This window comes from Corvus hawaiiensis, chromosome 2, assembly GCF_020740725.1.
Source record: "Corvus hawaiiensis isolate bCorHaw1 chromosome 2, bCorHaw1.pri.cur, whole genome shotgun sequence".
Lineage (NCBI taxonomy): Eukaryota > Metazoa > Chordata > Aves > Passeriformes > Corvidae > Corvus > Corvus hawaiiensis.
In genome coordinates this window covers 105,543,531-105,563,155 of record NC_063214.1, presented here as the reverse complement: position 1 = coordinate 105,563,155, position 19,625 = coordinate 105,543,531, and the positions used below count along the sequence as shown (strand labels likewise).

At 37.2% G+C, this 19,625-nt stretch overlaps 1 protein-coding gene across 4 annotated transcripts; it reads left to right on the top strand.

Moving 5' to 3' along the window:
• Nucleotides 1-7: 7 nt before the first annotated feature.
• Nucleotides 8-14,658, top strand: FANCB (FA complementation group B). Of its 4 annotated transcripts, none has more exons than XM_048286693.1 (9): nt 8-143; nt 824-1,863; nt 2,855-3,007; nt 3,524-3,616; nt 7,369-7,497; nt 8,355-8,521; nt 10,568-11,022; nt 11,816-12,053; nt 13,151-14,658. In XM_048286693.1, exons 2-9 carry the CDS (start codon nt 931-933, stop codon nt 13,569-13,571), a joined length of 2,589 nt encoding a protein of 862 aa, XP_048142650.1. In that variant the 5' UTR covers nt 8-143; nt 824-930; the 3' UTR covers nt 13,572-14,658. The 4 variants fall into 4 exon arrangements, with proteins under 4 accessions (XP_048142650.1, XP_048142657.1, XP_048142642.1 ...); XM_048286700.1 differs by lacking the exon at nt 8-143 and adding an exon at nt 204-322; XM_048286685.1 differs by lacking the exon at nt 8-143 and adding an exon at nt 204-532.
• Nucleotides 14,659-19,625: the final 4,967 nt, after the last annotated feature.

Genomic DNA, 19,625 nt, shown 5'->3' with positions numbered 1-19,625 from the left:
CGGAGCGGCCCGCCCGGCCGGGAACCGCGGCACGGCCCTTCCGGAGCAGTCGGGAGCGGCCCCGCCGGGAGCGGCCCCGCCGGGGCAGCCGGGAGCGGCTCCGCCGGTGCGGAGCCCGTGGTCACTGCCCTTCTCTGTACCCGGTCTCTGTGCGGGAGTTCGCGGGGCCCGGGCAGGGAGGGAGGGAGGGAGGGCGGCAGCGCGGCCTGAGCCGGGCGAGGGCCGTCGCTGCGGACCCCGGAAGCTGAGTGAAAGTTGGTGAGACGGCTGCGGTTCCCTCGGGGTCCCCGGGCCCTCTCTGGGCGAGGAGGGAGAGAAGGAGGTAGCCTACTTGCCCGCAAAATGAGTGGATGCTTCTTCAGAGAACTTGCTCCTTCGAGGCCTTATAACTTTAACAAAAAATGAATTATAGTTATTAATAAACACTACGGCCGAGAGAAGGTTCTTTAACTTGAGAATTCAAAGCACCGTTACTTTGCAGTGTGATCAGTGTATTTGTGGCGCTGACACCTTCAATGCAATCACACAAATTGTGAGTGTGTGGTTTGGTTTCTATCAATTTGTATTATGCCGTGCAGCTGTTGATAACCAGAGAATTCATACTTCGGTAAAGAAACATTTCTGAAATGTTTCTGTTACTTAAATCTCTCAGTACAAAATTGGTTACCACCATTATTAATCTGTGAGATTAAATCACATACTGGCGTCGTTCTCAAATTTTTCTATGTTATTGCTTTGCAACGCACAGTTTTTCTTATTCGTAAGGATCTATTCAGCTAGTCCCAAAACAATTTAACTTTTTTTTTCTTGTTTGCTTTTGTAGATGGAAAATGTCCACATAGGTTAAAATTTCCACAAAGAAATAAGCCTGACAGAAATGGGGACACATATGGTTTTCGTGTAGAGGAATATACATAAAGATAAATCAAGATGCTTCTGAGTGAGCAAGATCAATTCTTGTCCTACAATGGCGAAGTCCTTGTATTTCAGCTGTCAAAACCAAAGCATGCAGAGGAAGCAGATGATAAAACAATGAATTTATGTGTCAGAAGGATGGCGTTCAACAGAGACACTAAGCTGTTTGTTCAGAAGTCTTCTGGAGTATTCAGCATGCATGCCAGTGACTCAAAAATTGAAATGATTTGTTGTAGCTGCACAACAGATTCCAGAACAGGGATTATTCTTCCTTGCATTTTGATGAAGAAGAAAAAACGGAACAATGTCAAATACTTTGTATTGTTGCTTCACAGTTCAAATCAATTTGAGCAGTCCTTTTATTTTAAATTGGATTATGAGCTGAAAGAAGACATCAGGTTGTTTACTGGCCCATCCGTGTTGTGGAGACAGGCCAACAAGCTGTTCTACATCTCTTCCAACACCTGCGTGGTTCAAAGTGCTCCTGTTCAGCTTTCTTCTGTAGTGTGGACAGGTGAAATTGTAGATGAAGGCACTGCTGTCTTAGGGATAAGAACTGCTTGCCTGCCAGAGACTGAAGATGCAGATGGGTTTTCTGTTTCAGATAGAGCCATCTGGGGTAGTGAGTTCTTTGGATACGCAATTGAAACACAAAAAATGCTGGCTGGCACGTGCTTCATGCCTCATGCTTACAGCAGAGTGGTATCTTCTGTCTACATCTGCAGGAGTGAGAGATGGAAAAAACAGCTCCGAATATCACTTGTTGCCATAACCCACAAGAACCAGCTTATTTGGTTCCAAAATGGTGTCCCTAAAGGTGTTTGTGAGCTTCCTTATGCAAAGCCATGTTCAGTAAAACCAGCTGTAACCAGTAGCAATGATTTGCTATTTGTTGTGTATTTTGCCTCTGGAAATAGCTGTGTTGTACAGAGGAGAGACAGCTTACAGGTACTGATGGCTTTAAACAGCTCCATTTTACCCATACATTTTTTGTATGTATTGTCTTATTGAAAGTCCTGCAACTGAAAATCTGCATGTTTAAGTTCTTTAGATTTCTTGTTTGTTTGTTTATTATTGTTGCTGCTGGTAAAATAACCTGTCTAAAGTATGACATTGTTTTGCTTCCATTGCTTGCTTATTTATCTGAAAATGAAGCTGGGATTCTCTCATTTAGTAATACATTTATGAATCTGACCAAAGCTTCTGTTGCTAATTGCAAACTGCAATAGTGGAGAACTTGAAGCTGTAAAACAATTGTGAGTGTGCCTAGATGATTTGTGTTAGAAGTAACCTGATATCATTGCAAAGCATAAACTTCTCATTGGAACATCAAAGCTTATTGAGTGTCATTTCCTAATAACAAAAAGTTGTTTCTAGAAAATGTCATTTTATGAAAATGACAAGAAAAGTCCTTGCTATTGTCTCCTAAAATTAGGAGAGACAAAGTTTCTGCAAGGGTTTTGTAATAATCTGACAGGAATACTTGTATAACTTAGGAAACAAAAATTTGTACTATTTAGTTGTTGGCATTATTATAAAAATTTTTCTTAACTTTCAATCATATTTAAGTCTTCTGTGAAACAAAGATATGTCTCAATATCAAAGGTATAATGCCTTTAACTGATCTTCAAGTATTATTGCTTCTAAATAAATGTTACAACATTCAGCTCTTAAGCTGTTTGAATACACTGAAAAGTTGTCATCCTCTCTGCAACCTGTAATTTGGAAAGTGTTCTTTAAAGAGAAATGGCTAATTTTTCCCAGAGTTACATAGGCTCTAAATGATGGAGTGAGAGTGAGAGCTTGAAACTTCTAAATATTACTGTATTTCACACAACTGAACAGGCTCCCTCTTAATGGAGAGCACGCTTCATCAAAATGAGATCTCAAATACAAGATTTATTCTAATAAATGTATTTTAAAACCTCTTCTACTGTAGGTGGCTTCCAAATGGCCAAAAGTGAAATGTATTCTGGTGGATGATTTTATTGGCTCTGGAAGTGAGCAACTGTTACTGCTTTTTAAGGATGACTCCAATACAGGCGTGTTAAGTACATTCAAAATAACAGATCTTGGGGAGGTCAACTATGCAGTAAGTTGAGCTTTCCTTTTCTCAGCTACTCAGTCTGTGCTTACTAAATTAAGAAAACCAACAAATCATTAAAGTATTGATGCAAAATGAAATTGGATGTGTGCTGTGAAATGCTCTGAAGTTTGAATACAATATTTCCTGCTGTAATCTTAAATTATCTGAAGATTTTATTTTGCTTCTTTGATTGTATCAACATTCTGTTGGGAAATTAATGCAGTTGCAAATGCTTCACATACATAACAGTTTTGCCACAATTCTTACCTTTTGGCTGAGAACTCTTAGTTTAATTAAGGCCATAGTGCTTGTTAATTATCTTCTCATAATTGGGTCTTTCCATTATGTACTATCAAATTGTATTTGCTTTCAGAAAATAGGATTTTTCTTTTAAAAGACATACTGTGATTCTGCTGGATTGCTGTATTTTCCCCCAGATTTTTATAATGCTGTGTAATAGCCTGTACCTTACCTTCAGCTTTTTAATTCATTCAGGGTTTTGGTTTTGTTTCTTTCTTTCAGAGTAGTATCAATTATAAACATGATGTTCCTGCTGCAGAAGGATTGCAAGAGAATGGTTTGCTTACTGTCCGAGCCCTTGAAACAAGATTACAGGTTGGTACTCAACAGTTCTGCCTCCATGTTTTCTATAAATTACTGTTCTGTATCATTACATTATCTAAAGGGTAAGGCTAATGATACTGTTATTATTGAAGAAGTGGTTCAGGGAAAAGGACAACATGGTTAAGTATTTATTCTTGAATCAGTGGTAGTCTGTGTTTCAGTTCTCTCTGTTGTTATAAGTGCATTTAGGTAATCGTAGAGGTCTAATTTAATTTTAATTAAAAGTTTGAAATAATGTTGAAGCTATCTTATCAGAGCTTCTTAGCAGTCATTTTACTCATAGATGTTTAAATGCCAGCTTTAAAAAATTAGAATGTTTACTTCTTTTGCTCCCCATTATATAAATTTCTGATCATGTAGTGGCATGTTCCCAGTGAGTGCATTTGCACGAATTGGTGATCGTGTTTATTTTACCACCTTCTGATGTTCGTGCTCCTGTTACTAGTGGTTCTATAAGGATAATTTTGAAAAGTACTGTAGATAAAGCTAAAATGTATCCTTCTTTTAACTGGCATCATTTATAAAACAAACTGGGGGAAACTTGCTAGAGCTTCCCACCCAGCATACTCACCAATATGTGCTTTTGCAGTGTGTTATTAGGCTATACCTAATAATTGACAAAATAGGAAGATTATTAAAAAAAAAAGCTTTAGGAGAGAATGTAAATCTCATACTGAGTCAATGATGTGAGGTTATTGTTAGTTTGCTAAGGGTGCTTTAAAGATGAGATATTAGGTAATTGTTCCTGTCACTTGAGAATGAGTGAAAACTAAGTAGGGTATCATGGCAGTTTTATTTCCAGCCTTTAAACATGAAGCAAATTAATTGGCAATAGTTTGCCAGTTAATAAATAACATATTAGGTCATATTAGGAAAAGACTGAAAAAGAAAAGACTTTTCTAGTTCTAATAACAAAATGGCTAAAGAGATATTGTGCAGATAAAAGCTGTTTGGAAAACAGTGGACAAAATGGTTTTTTCCTTCATGGAAGGCACAAGAAAATAGAAGCTGGATTAATTTTGAGGACTTCTTGAGATCCCTTCCAATCCTACATTTTTACAGTTTGCTTGTTAGAGCCCTATTGGCTTTAACGTGCAGAAGTGCAATCTTCCTTCCAAATGCATCTTTTTCTGTTTCTGCAGTTTTTTTCTTTTCTGACAGTCGTATTTTAAAACTTACCTTACTGCTGCATTCTTGCCCTACACTTATATTGCTTTCCTCTTCTACAAAACAGAAATCAGTTTCTGTGTCTCATTTGCTGCTTCTTCCACAATTGTAATGAAGGTTGTCCACCCTGCCATTGACAGCTGTATGTTCTATGTTCCATAACTTTGTTCTTTCAATACACCAAGTGGCTTCCAGCTGCACAGCTCTCTGAATCTGTGTCAGGATCAAATGAATTACCTGGTTTGCACTTTCTACTGGTTCTGCTGGAAACAAGCCACTGGCTGGATATTTTATCTATCGTGTGCTGGTACAGTTCTTACAGACACAGAATCCTTCATAAGACCTAACTTATTTCTATACTTTTAGATCTTTTTAATCTCTAATTTTCAAAGCTACGTGCTAGCACAAGATTGTAAGGAAGTTGGAAATTTACTGTGTTTTAATGCTGTAAATCTTTGAAATTGTCAAGCTGGTGCATTTGGAAGTAGGTGCAGATATTTCTTTTTTAACCTTGCAGTTGCTTCCTTGTTGAAATCCCCATTGTTCTGTATTATATTTGCTGAACAGTAAAGTACTCTTGCTGGCTTTTATAATCTAATGTGTAATTGAATTTCAAGGATGCTTGTTTTGAAGCAATACTGCATGGGTTCTGCTTAGCTTGGGAATTTCCAAAGGTTATTTAGTCTTGGAGTGGTTCCTCTTGATACTTGTCATCAAAATTCAGGTATTCTAGAAATTTGCTATCGAATCAAGTTTTCACAGTCTCCATGGAATCTTGTGTTTTAGAGCAAAATGAAATAGCAGATGCAGCCCTTTTTCATCCTTGTTGCCTTAACCCTTGCTTCACATCTGCACAGCTGTTTTCTTAGCCACCTGAGAACTTTGGCAGGAATGAATTACAGTCCACTGCATAAGTAAGTTGCATTTAAGTTATACACAGTAATATATATAAATTGCATTTTGCAGGTAGTGAAATTGAAAAATAGATCAGTTTGTGCATTTTTGTACTGTGTATATACATTCTTTTGGACCTGAATCCAGCCTTTTCTCCTTGGAAGATTTTTTCACTTTAACATGTGTTTAGTTATCTTCTGAGGAAGACATCCTTTGGCAGAGTACTGCAGTTACATTGCAACAGCTGAGGTTACAGGGTTTCTCGTGGTTTTAGTTGATTGTTTTGGCAGAAACAGAGAAGTGTCTTAATGTTCACTGGTCTGATCTTCCCCCCATTACTTGACAGTTTTGTAAGGACTATAATTCTGGTTTTACTCACAGCTCTATTACTTGGCTCTGGACTGCCTTGTTTTTATGTTCCTGTTTATTTTCTGTTCTCAGAAGTTTATTTTATTGGTTTATTTTATGGGTCTCACAGCACAAAACTTGTAACTCCTGCCGATGCTTGTAGTGCAGTACATCTTGGCATATAGCAGGAAGGATGTGCCTGTCACTTGTGACAGAGAGTTGATGGGGGACACAACTCAGTCTTGGGTTTGCCATGTGGTAAATTTCAGGCCTCTTTCTTGTGTTGCTTATGAGGAAAAAGGGCTTGCAAAAGCCAGATAGGTCAGCAAGTGTACAACAGTGAATTTTTGGCGATTTTGACTGCTTCGGCATCTGTGCTTCCCCATTTGCTTTCTGCTTCTCAGTTGTTTATTCAGGACTTGTCCCCAATGGGAGTAAATGATGGCTTAGTATCCTGATGACCTAAATTAGGAAGGTATTGTAGATTCGTCTTTGTTCTTAACTCTTCCTTTTTGTCTCCTGACTCAAGTCTGGCAGTGGATTATTGCTTGGAATCTGATGCTTAGATTCACAGTTTGATAGGTGATAATTCTTTTACAAAACTTTTCATTAGAGTGCTGCTGGTCTAAGTGCCCTTTGCCTTTGAGCAGAGGACATCACGTCACTTACAAGAACTGCTTTTTTATTCAGGCTTATAATGGTGTTTTGTGTGTTATGTGTTTGGGGGGATTTTCTAAGGGAATGAGGAAGAGGAAAGTTTGGTTTTGCATTCCAGAGGTGAGTTTGTTCTCTCCTTGGCAGCATTGGACTTCTCAGGATCTTGCTTTCCAGATAATAGCTTTTGAGGAGCTTTCTTAAAACCTGAGAAGCTGGCATGATTTTTTTTCTTTATTGTTTGGTTTGTGGGCTTTTTTGGTTGGTTTTTTGGGGGATTTTTTTGTTGTATTTTGTTTAACTGAGACATAGCCAACATGTGTGTCTGTTTGTAAGTCTGTCAACTATTCAGTATATTTATTTGGTCAATAATCATTACAAAATGAAACTTCTATCCATGAAAAAGTGAAGCAGGATTAATAATAAAAGATATCTACAGAAATATATCTGAATATCTACATAATTTGATAAAGTTTACCTTAATATTTATCTTAAACTCTAGGCTTAATATTGAAAAACCAAGATTCTGAGATTCATATTTTAAAAACAGAGTAGCCTGACTTGAACATTTTTTAGAAATGTTACTTGTGATACTTGCATAAAAATGGAAAGCCAAAAGGTATTTTGATAGCTTCAGTGTCCTTTCTTATGTGCAGTAGTCTAATGATTATCTTTTACAGGCTGGTTGGACTTCTGTTCGAGAGCTACAGCAGCATTTAGGACTCCAAAAGAGGGTTATTCTTGAGTCTTGCAGAGCATTAATAGATCTTGTTGAAGAAAGAACCCATGTTCTACCAAATGCAAAACAGGTAAAATGCAGGAGATGGCCAGATCACTTCTGAATTCTGCCAAGCCATTTGTAGAGGGTGCTGCCCTCAACCACTTACCACTTCCACCTGTAGGGCTTGCCACTATCAAAACTCATTAGTCTGCTTTTTAAATCTGGTTCATTTTCTTAACTTGCCAGTATATGTAGTTAGGAGTAAATTTAGTTGTCTCTACTTGAAATTGACATGCACAATGCCTCCTGACAACTGAGTGGTATGGAGCAGTAACCTCTAATGGAGTTAGCAACAAACACGAGGGGAGTGTACAGTTCTAATTGGCACATTTGCCTGTCTGTAATCTAACATGTTACAGAAAGGGAGTTGTCATAGAACTATGTGAGCAAAATTGATTTTATAATGGGGGCAGAGTGAACTGTGGGCTGAGAAGCTGATGGAGGTTGGGAAAATTTTTATCTTAATACGTTGTTCAAAAGAAGGCTCCTAATTTAATTGAAATGGTCTTGATCTCCCTTTCAGTTATTGTTGTGATATCTTTCAAGTTTTCCAGGTTTGGACAACAAAGTATTGAGCAACTAAATGCAATGATATAAGATAAATTCTACCATCTTATATATTTGGACAATTAATTATATGACAGGTCAAGATTTCGATGTGATGTTTACAAGAAGAGAACAAGTTACACTTTACATGATGATATCATCTGTTTTAAGAAAATTCAATTCTATTTATTCTAGAGAATAAGCTAGTTGATAGATATGTTTCATTTTGTGTATCTTAAAAGCTCTTCCAGCAGTCACTTGTGGTAAAACATGAAGTAATGCAGTATAAAAAGAACCATCTCTACTTAATTTATCTAAAAAACCACATTTTTCTGTAAGGAAGGCCTCGTGTCTCTCTGGGATGACGTAGAAAATCCTCCTCATTCTCTTAGTAAAGAGACAGCATTGGTGTCTGAAGTCCCAGAGCACTTTACAGAGGAATTGTGGCAGCGTGTTGTGGGTGACAGCCTGGTGGTTGGAGTAAAACTAACTGAATCATTTTACTTGTGAGTATATACACTTATCTAATAATTTCATTGGTAGTTTTATAGAAAATGAATATGTAGCTTAAGGTCTGCAGTAAATTTGAACTTTCTCATTTTGAACATCTGCATGTAAAGTGTGGGAAATGTCTTTGTCAGTATTCTTGCTGCTGCTTATCTCTCTCTAGCACTGTGTAGGAAAATATGTTGTACAGGCAGAAATCAGTTGTGTGAGTATAATTGCAACATTACTGGAGACTTTTTACAAAAGAGTTTTCTTTGACAAAAGTTATGGTTCTTTATAGTCCATGTTGACATAGCAATGCTGACATCAGTATGTGTTGTAAATAAAACTCTGTCTTAGCTTAGTTCCTGGTGCTTTACTGCTAGTGACTTGCCATTCCTGATTTGCTTCAAGAAGCACAAAAGAAAATATATTAAATTCTCTTGCCAACTAAGTAAATACTTAGCTTTTGAATTGAACTCTTCTAGTCAAGTATCTAATCAAAATATTTGCAAAGCTTGCATATTGTGTAAATTATGTGGAACAATCAGCCATACAATACTTAAACCTTCAAAATAATTTGTTTATTCTTATTATCATCTTTTAATTGTTTATTCTGTTTATTTTAATTACTCAGTCCTTGTTGTAAATACGACTTCTGTAATTTTCTCTTACAGAGAGGGAACTAATTTGAAACACAATGTGAAAAAACAGGATTACATAAAACATAATATGAATTGTGTAATATAAACTTACCTTCTGACCCATGTTCCCACAAGCAGTGTAGCTGAGACTCTGTTAGGCTGAGCTCAAAGGCTACTGATGCCACTGAAAATCACTCAGGTGGTTGTGAGGGAGCTGACCTGTTAGGCCCTCTGGCCATTCTGCTGGAGCTGTGGGTATATTCTTTCTCAACTGCCAGATTGCTGTAACTTTACAAGAAAGTTGACCTCATCCTCTTGACAGCCTCTCTTAAGAGCCACTGAGGCAAAAGATTGTTTTTTGCCTTTTTAGTGTTTGCTCTTTTAGCTTTCATGATGATGCCTTTGCTTTTTTTTTTTTTGAAGTGAAACGCTTCATTCCTGTATAACTTCAGAGATCTTCAGCAGATTTTAACAACCAGCAGCAATCTAGCCCTCTCCCCCATTTTTACAGTTGAGAAAAGATCTGTGGAGAAGCCATTTGTCCAAGGTTACCTGGCAGGCCAGCAGCAGAACTGGGTCTTCTGGGCTCCGTTTCAGAACTGTGTACAACAACCTGTGTTTGTGGGGAAAAAGGCTTGTGTTCTCTCCATTCCCATCACTGTAATTCTTTATTGATTATTTTTGTGCTTCCTACTAGTGTGAAATTGCAGTGATATCATAGATTGCATTATGAGATGGTGATACTTCTCTGTAAAGAAAGTTAGACATTCATAAGACTTTCAAATGTCAGTGACATCTTGAGATTTAATTGATTGACAGAATAATATATTCATTGAGAGAGGATCTGAAACATTAATACTAGGATTTCATTGAAAGAACCCTGTGTTGAATGAAGTACTCCATACATTTCAGGAAATTGCTGCATGTTCAATGTAATGGTGTCTTAAACCTTTTATTTTACTCTACATTCAATTTTGTTTGAATATCTATATAAATGTACAGCATCAGAAGAGCTTTTAGTCCTCAAAAGGGCAGAATTTATATTTGCCACATTTTCTATTAAAAAGAAAGTTAAATCTTTAGAAAATAATTTATAAATGTCATAGACTATCTGTATAGGTTATGTAGAATTTTCAACTTTTTCTGGCTGAATTAAATATCCAAATTATTTCGGTTGAAATGAGGCATCTAACTCCTAGAAGCTCTTTGAAAATTCAGTCCACATTTTGAAAAATCTTTATCCTGAGTTTATATGAAACAGTCATGTGAAGGACTTAGCCTCTTTGCAAAGTCTGTGACTTAATCTGGAATGGTATTGGAATTTAGTCTTAAGTGTCTGTATACATCTGCAGAGTTGTGGTTATTTGTCAGAAGACAAAAATGTGAACTGGGAGTGCAGTCATATTGTATGGATTTTCACAGGTCACTGAGTGAAGTCAGTTTATCTTTAGTGATGGATCAAGACTTCTCTTCGATTTCTCCAATTATCAAATGTCAAAGTAAAATCATTAAGCTGAACAAAGCCTTCTCAGCATTGGCTATCTCCTCAAGTCAAATTGAACCTCCTCCAAAAAAGATGAAATTGGACTTGCATAGCAAGAATTATCTGAGAAAAGAGTTTCCTAAGAGATCTTCAAGTATTCATCTGGATGGAGCAAGGACACTCACTGCTGTCACCAGCCTTTCACCACTGTTGGCATTTCATCGTGTGTGCTGTGTAGTTCTTCTGCATGCCAGGAAGCAAAACCATCAGAATGATAGTTTACAGCAGAGCAAAAAGATTGCTGTAGTCTGTGGGAAAATTTTGTTAAGTCTGGAAGATATTTCAAATGGCAGATATTCAGTAAAGATGCTAAGGGATAATAGTTACTGTACAGGTAAATGGATTTATAACCTTTGGATTTATAAATAAATATATTTGATTCTTTTGTTTAAATTTCTCTCTGAACACAAGCTGCATAGACCTTTTGTGAATTAAAAGCTAAGTAAAATAGGAGATGGAATTTTTTTCAAAATAGAAAAAATGTTTTAATGAGTTGCTGTAAGGTTTTGGTAGCATTGGTGATGAAGGGTATCTGGAAAGGATAATTTTGAAGATAAGTTTGAGTACAGAATGCTGAAGCCTATGTTTTTTCTATAAATAAGATACTTACTGTAATTAGATACATAAGCTTTTTTCTGATATACTACTACCTCTTAAATAATACCAAAATAATTGTAGCTCTTCCTCATCTACATGTATGGTAAGGTAATTTATTTTCTTTTTTTTTTTAATATTCGTGATTGAATTGATTTTGAGCTGGGCTTTTGCTCAGGTAATGAAATATCCTTTTTATTGTTTGCAATGAATTTTAATTTTTCTTCCTTTAATGCTGTGTCACTGCTAAAGCCAACATGTCATCTTACTATCACAGGAGGCTATTAATAGCCTTCTTTTGGCAAGGTGATGTTTATCTAAAGTGCTTCCATTATATTGGTGGTGCTCCATTAATCAACTGTTTTGCTTGACAGAGTAGGGATAAGAATTCAGTTGAAAATTCCCAAAGATTCAGGTGCAAATGCTTCTCAAAAAAACTGGGAGTATGAGTCAAAAATCTAAGCTCATTTAATGCATGCAGCGTGATCAAAATATTTAGTTCAAATACCTTTTTTTACTGTATTTTCTTGCAGGTTCTGTGGAAGATATTCTTGCTGTCCTTGCAGTGTCTGTCAGATTCTCTTTTCAGATTGTGTCTTCTGACTTCACATTGACTCCAGTCAGTTCGTGGTTACTGGGAGAAATGGAGTGCACACCCTTTAAGGAATGCCAGGGCAACATATTCTGTCATAAAGCAGGAAATGTCCATGGTACAATTTTTAATTGGACCCTGAAAAATCCATTTGAAGGCGTTCTAACAATATTTTGCAGGTAAAATCACTCGAAAAGCATCGCTTATATTCATCTTCCATACACCCTTTTTTAACTTTATGATGTTTCTCACTGGTACCATAAACAGCAACCAAATTTGTAACCAATAGGCTGCCAATGTGATGATGTGATAACAATCAGCAATAATGGACCTGTTTTCAGATCAGAATTATGGTAGAACATGAACTGTGTTATTTAATTTTGTCCAGGCTAGAACACAGAATTACAAATAAGTCTAGTCTCCATTAATACCTGCTTGGTACTATTCCTTCTCTTCATTTTGCTGCATCATAATTTTATTTTTTTTTTTTTTTACATTATTCTTAGTATAATATGTAATTTTTTTCTTCATTGTGTATTAATTAAAAAAAAAAATCCTTAAGGGAATATTAAAACAAAAAAGCAACCAAACCACAAATGCCAAGTTATGTTAAATTAAAATTTATTGCTAGGTCATTTTTTTGTTTAATATTGCAATGTAAATGTAGTCTCATTTTGTACATATTTCTGCTATATTTATTTCCTACCTACCATGATTATGAAAAGGAAATAATCTGAAGTCTCACTGATGTCCTTTCTTATGCAGATTCTTGGACAAATATTTCCTAAACCAGGTTAATCAAGTTAGTAATACTGCCATAATTTATGACTTAGCTGGATAAGGCTTATAACATAAAAAGTACTTCTGGAGTATTGACAAATGTTGCTCTTTTGAAGAGTTCAAGCTAAAAAGTAAAAAAGAAAAGGTGTAACTTTTAAGAGTGTATTTTGGAGTGAGGTTCAGTCTTTTCCTTAAATTAGGAGTTGATTTCCTTTATGTAAGAAGAAAGGCTGAAATGTTTAAGAAATCAATCAGTAAAATTTAAAGTCTCAAGACTTTTGGTTCCTTTTGAAAAGGGATTTTCTTGGTACTATTCACTTTTGATCCCATTTCACATTAACAGTGAGCCCCGTGTTTATGGGCTAACTATGATTGTATTTTCTGTATCTTTTATTCCTGTGTTTGCATTGATCTTTTATCTGGCTAGGATATTTCTGTGATAGGTGCAAACTACAGAGTGTTCTTTTTCTGACATCATCATCATTTTGTTTTACAGAAATCTGACCATCTTGTTCCAGTGCCTTCACAGCCTTACTAGAGTTCTCCCTCCAAGCTGCTGTGTAAAACTCCTGAGATCTGGAAGCAAAGCAGTACTTACTGAACAGTTAGCACTGGCTTTGGAAAAGGAAATGCTCACCTTGAAGAATTCTCTTTTCTTAAAAGAAACTAAAGCTGAAAACAGCTTGACATGGGGGAATGAGTCTGGCAAGAAAATCAATAATTCTCCTCTGGCTTCTTTACTGGACACTGAGGAAGGAGTCCAGCAATTCAGAAAGAAGTTTCAGAATGAGCAGGAAGAGAATGTGCAAACTATGAACCAAACAATGAATGGTGCCCTTTACCAGAAAACGGCCTTGAACATAGCAGAAGCTCAGCTCAGTTCAGATATGATTGTGTGGAGACTGAGCAAATCCTAGAAACTATTGACTAAATTTATTTTGAGAAAATTTTTATTAAAGTTATACTATTAAATAATATTCATATTTTCATGGGTACTTATACTGATTTGTATTCTATAGCATTTCTGTGTTATTTCTACAGATAAATACTGGTATTTTCATTAATGACTATGGGAAGAATTTAATATTAAAGATTGAGTCTTTTTTTTTTACAGATTTTAAAAATACATTCTTAAGATATTTTCTAATAATTCCTATTCCAAAATCATAATTCTTGGACTAAAAAAAGAACTATTTTATAAAACAAAATTAATAAGTGTGTAGTCTTTAAAATAGTTCTATTGAACTTGAAAGATAACTATTTACACATGTAAAATGTAAGCCCTTTTTAGAAATTTTATGGCATGTATAGGGAAGACCTAAGTTATACAACCAATTGTAATTCATAATTTGAGTGTGGAGTTTGACAAATTCAAAGAAGAAGCAGTTTATCTTCATGATATGTCAAACCTTTTAAATAACTTCTAGTGATACCACTTGAGGAAGAAAACTCTGTACCTTTCAGCCCTGTCTTCTGGAGTCCACCCTCAGATTCATGGAGTATTTATTGGAGGTGGAGAACCAGATCAGGCCTCTTGACCAAATTTCAAGCATAATAAGGCTGCTTCAGGTTTGAGAGGTCCGTTCCCACACAATTTAGTGGTAGGGCTGATCTCACTAGTAAATATGGGAGGAAACTGTCCTTCCTTGGATGTTAACCTTGCTTCAGTGTCAGAAGATTAGCTTGCTCAATTCCAGAGTCAGATGACTGCTGATGCTAGCTGCTCAGTGGTTTTGGCCTATCTCAAAAGTAGTTTAAGTAATATTGGGCAACTCTTTTGTTACTATTATTTGTCCCTTCATTATCTTGAAGATCCTGCTTATGCTTCCAGGAAGAGAATGGCCTGTACTACTTGCTGAGATAGTAATTTTTTAATCAAATTTTTCCCACTAGTTTCATGAGGGGCAGAAAGGTTAGAAAATCCCAAGTCACAATAATTTGCTTCCTTTGATCTCTGCTTTATGTAAGTAAAATATTCCTATTGCTTGTCACCATTTTTCTGAAGTTGTCTGAGTTTTGCTTTTCATTTTCTCTGCAAACAGAGTTAATAATTGACATCTCTAGCATGAACTCTCTAAAATAAAAGACAACAGAAGTCTGGCAGGAAAAGTAGAAGATATTTATTGAGTCAAAGAAATTCTGATGTTTCAGAATAATTCTCTTTTTTCTCATCAGAAGGTTCAGCTTCCGTATGTACGGCCTCTAGAAGCATTAAGTGGTGACGTTTCTCAGTCCAAGGCATCTTCTCATACTGGCAACAGGAGTGAACTGATGCACATTAAATGCAAAACACTGGCTTGAGAAACAGTAAATAAGAGAACTGTGCTTTGTAAGCTCAATCCAGTTTAGTGATACAGCTTCACTTTTGAGATACTCAAAGTATTAAATTACTCCTTTTTAGCTTCACAGAAGGGAAATCTTCCATTAAGATGTCAAGAATGTCTTAAGAAATTGTCACGAGCATTTGAAACTCAGTGTTTACTAGATGAGAAAGTTGAGGTTTTTTTACAATTCCTTCTTTGTTAAGACACAGTCAGGCAATAGTCAAAGCTTAAGAACCTATTGTTAGGGCTTGGCCGTCAGTTGTCACTGGAATTTCCAGAAGTTCCTGATTATATTATATTTCGCTTAAATGAAGCGAAAAATCTCCAAGTGCAATCCCGTAGCTTGCAGCTAAGGGCAAGACCTTGCTAAGCCATCTGAGCAGAAACCCTCAGAGCAACAAAGCTACTGTTCAGCTCAGGGCACTTGAAGGAGATTTTGCAAAGCAGTGTAAACATTCCAGCAGTTGATTTTTGTCAGCACTACTATAGCAGCCTGCTCTTGTGTTGTAACTAACCATCATTGGTCTGTCTGTCTTTAAACAGGAACTTCCTTTTGTTTTCACATCCCTTTATTGAACTAACAGAGTGGGACAAATGAAGAGAAGCTGCTAAGCACAAATGTTGCCAGTTTCTAATTCCATGGAGTTGTTAAAGAACCAAACAGTGTAATCACAGCAGTCTAGAAGTGAAATTATTAGAGTAGAATAGTAACTACACATTCCTATTAAAGAGACTTTCCTGAGGCATGAATGCTTGGTTTGTAAATCCCGATGAGGTCATTAAACACTTTCCTAACAGCTCTAAGATTCCTGGGAGCAGTTCTCCAACTGACTAGTAATGCATAATAGCATGGCACAACTTTGAGTGGTAGTGATGCAATTGCTAGGTGTATTGCATCTGTGCCATACTTTTATGTGCCAAAATCTAAGGGTCTCCTGGAAACACTTGAAAGGATTCTGCTGGTGTGTGTGGTTTTTTGGCCAGGAATAATGGAAAAATTAACAAAGATTCAGGCTCTCTAGAACCTTATCTTCAAGTGGCAGCAGCAGGCATTTTGTTTAGAGGTATTTGCTTTCCTAAACTTGCCTTTCACAAGTAAAAGCAACCAAAGGTGTTAACCTATTTATTTGATCTCTCCTGTTGATTAATGTCTGCACATGCTGGTGTTCAAATGAGAAGTCTAAATTGCATGGACTAGAAAAATGGTTAAGCTAACCATGTTTCTGTCATGAGCAGTTGGAGTCCCATTTTCTGGACTTCCAAGAAACTCTTGGAAGTGAGATCTTGCATAAAGTGGGTTTTGTAAGTACTTTCTTGAACAAGTCATTTGAGAAATTAAATCAGTGGAAACAGCAGTCCTAGTTATGGGGGAATTAGTATTGCCAAGAAATAACTGATGAAATAGTTGGATGTTTGATACTGTTAATAAATTCCCCTTTCCATGATAGCACATTCACTTAGTCTAACACATATAACTACTCTGTAGGATTAACAGCTGGGAGGTCAGTCCCCACCCTGGGACCTCTGGCTCCTGGGTAGGTTAGAAAGTCCTTTGAAGAGCCCTTTGCTTCATCGGGTGTGTATATGTAATCCTGTAGGGTTTTTTGTTTGCACATAGCAACCACTACCTGTTTGTGCACGATCCAAATTAATGCAACCCAGCGTTGATACTAATGTGTGTTGTGGCTTTGTACACAGCCAGCAGGCTCCTGGTGTTCTGAATTCATCAGTTCTGGTGGATTTAACAGAACGACTGTTCTCCAGAGCTTACCAGTCCTGGAAGACTTTCACATGCTGCTTCTCAGCATGTAATAATCTCCTCAGCCTGCTGCTTGCTGGTCAACATTCCTCCCTCCAGAGCTGAGAACCCTGTCACATGAACTCAGACAAAGGGGCCTTTGATAAGGCAGTAAAATTATGTCCAGAATCAGGTTGTCTTAACCCCCCCAATAGTTCTGATTTCTGGAAACCAGCAGATGTCAGTGGTTTCTGACAGGTATCTATGGGAATGGTTCCAGTCTTCTGGCCATGGCAGTGTTCTGTGTGCAGACATTTACTTTGCAATGACTATTTTATTACATGTTTCCAAAGACTGGGATGCGAAAGGGAAGTCAGACATAGGAAGTATGAACTGTCATGCCTGGATGCACTCTTACGTCCATCTTAGCACTTTTAAAGTCAGTATGATTTAAGATCCTAAGAAGAAGGATTGTGTGTCAAAGAATTCTGGTTTTTCTGGCCAAGTTGGAGTAACAAATGGATTAACTTACAGTGATTTTTCTCTGTCATTCTAAGGCCTCTCAGGAAAAAGAAAACTAACTGGTCTAGAGCGGTTTCTGTTGGACAGTAATACTTCCTTTTTAAGTTTGTGTGTGTATGTATTTCAAATCAGCCACAGACTGCTCAGTTGTTCATAGTGAAAGTTAAGCCTTCTCTCTCAGCTGCTAATTTTTGTTTTCCCACATCTTTTGACAGTTTGGGAACTGTGACAGTCATATGACTGCTCTCTTCTGAGTCATACTGACTCTGCTGACAAAATAATGATGGTAGCATGTTTATCCCTGAGTGAGTTATTCATTAGAGGCTATTAACAGTGATGATAGGCTCAGCAAAAGGATTATTCAAACAGTGGTAATTTCCTTCTCTTCCCTTCTCTACTTCCCTGGGAGAAATGAAGTTTTAAGCAGTGGAAAGTGATTAAATCAGAAATTAATGCAAGGATTTAAAATGTCAAATAATTATAAATTTGAGCATTTAAGTTGTTGCCAAGTCTCATTTATTTTGGGGTTTGGTTGCATTTTTTTTCAGTACTTTCTTTTCTGCACTCTAGGCATGCATCATCCTTGGGTAAGGACAAGGTGAACATGAGTACTTAGCAGGAGTTTCTAGCCAATAAAATCCTCCCAGAGGAAAAGCAAAAGAGTAGGAGGTTTAATGCTTGTTTAGTCATGTTAATTATTGCTTTAACGAGGTGATACTACTTTGGTCTTTTCTGCGACCTCAGGTTTGCGGTATGTGACAGCCTTACCCCGTGAATATATTGAGAAATTCATAATTCATAGGTGCAAGACAGCAGCTGCCTGTTCATAAAGCGCTTGGTTAGAGCAAAGGCTGACCAGTGCCAGGTTTGTATCAGTCCAGTTCCTGCTTCAAGTCCTACATTCACAGAACCCTGGTGCTTAGCTGTGGTATTTAGGTCAGAGGCACAGGTCGGTAAAGCAGTCCCAGGTTAACTAATCCTCCTCCTTATTGTCTAAATGGAGAGGCGGTGACATGTGCCGGGCTGTGATCCTTACCTGCGCACAGAGCTAGAAAGGAAAGGCTTTGAAGCGAGTCCTTCAAAACAGCGTGCGCTGCCTCTGTACCTGCCCCATCCCTGTCCCCGGAGCCCCAGTTACAGTTTCGAACTGAACATGTGATGTCCTCTTTTGTAATCCTGCCTTTGAAATGTTCTCAAGCAAGAGCAGAAACACAGAAACTGCCAAAAACTTCCAAAATTCATGGTTGGTGGGAGTCGGCTGTTTCTGTAAAGTGTGTACTATTCCCTCTGCACAGGCTCTACTGTGTATTTTCGTGCTTCTCTCTTCCCCTCGCCTCAGTGATCAAATACTGAAAACTAAAACCACAATCACTTCTAAAATGCAAAAACCCCTAACTTTGCCTTACTTTGTCCTGTAGGAAGCAGGTATATGTTCTTTCCCAAACTGCTAAATCACAGAACCTATACACAAAAGTCATGAACAAACTGGATGAAATTTTCAAGTGTTATAAGTAATTGTGCAACACAGAAAAAAGCATTTCCCCTCCACAGCCCTGACCTGAGCTTTCTACCAGCTCCTCATGACTGTTTATGCTGATAAGCTGCACAGGGCTGGTTGGTTGTTTTATAAGATTTCTGCAGCTGAATCCCATTCACACTTTACTTATTGATAATAGATTTTAATGCTGCCTACAACATTTTAAGCTTTTTTTTTTAATTTTGCCTCTTCTCAACCTCACTTAGGAAAATTCAGCACTCATTGAATGGGTTAGTATACTACTAGAATTTTTAAACTGTATTTGGATATGAATTGTTAACACACAAGCTTCCAGAAAGGAGTGAATTTCTGGGGGTTTTATCAGAATCTCCTTTCTTTTTTCAAAGTAGTATGAAATCTCCTAATTATCAAATAATCTATATGTGTTGGAATGCAGATACTATACCAGCTTCTTTAATCACCCCAAATCAACTGCATGAGATAGTTACATCAGAGAAAGCAAAGAAAATTTTGTTTCATTGGAGCTACATGTGATTTTCAACACAACTGTAAGAAGAAATAATACAAGACAGTCAGGCCAGTTCAGCAATCTTCCCTGTTTGACAGCTTTTGTTTGTTTGTCAGCACAAGCTAAAATAGTCCAGGAGAGCAGCTGTTGAATTTGAAGATCTCATGACCTTTCTTAGAATACGCAGTGTCCGTGAGAATTAATTCTCATTTGTGATCACATTCATTAGATTATGAATTCTTCCCCAAGCTGGAGAGTCAGTGTAGCTGTTGTGTTGTACACAGGAGTGGACTTTTCTTCCACTGTCCCATCCAAAGACTGTTTGTGAATTAATGACAGGAAGGTAAATATGACCACCACCCTATGGAGAGCAGCAACAGA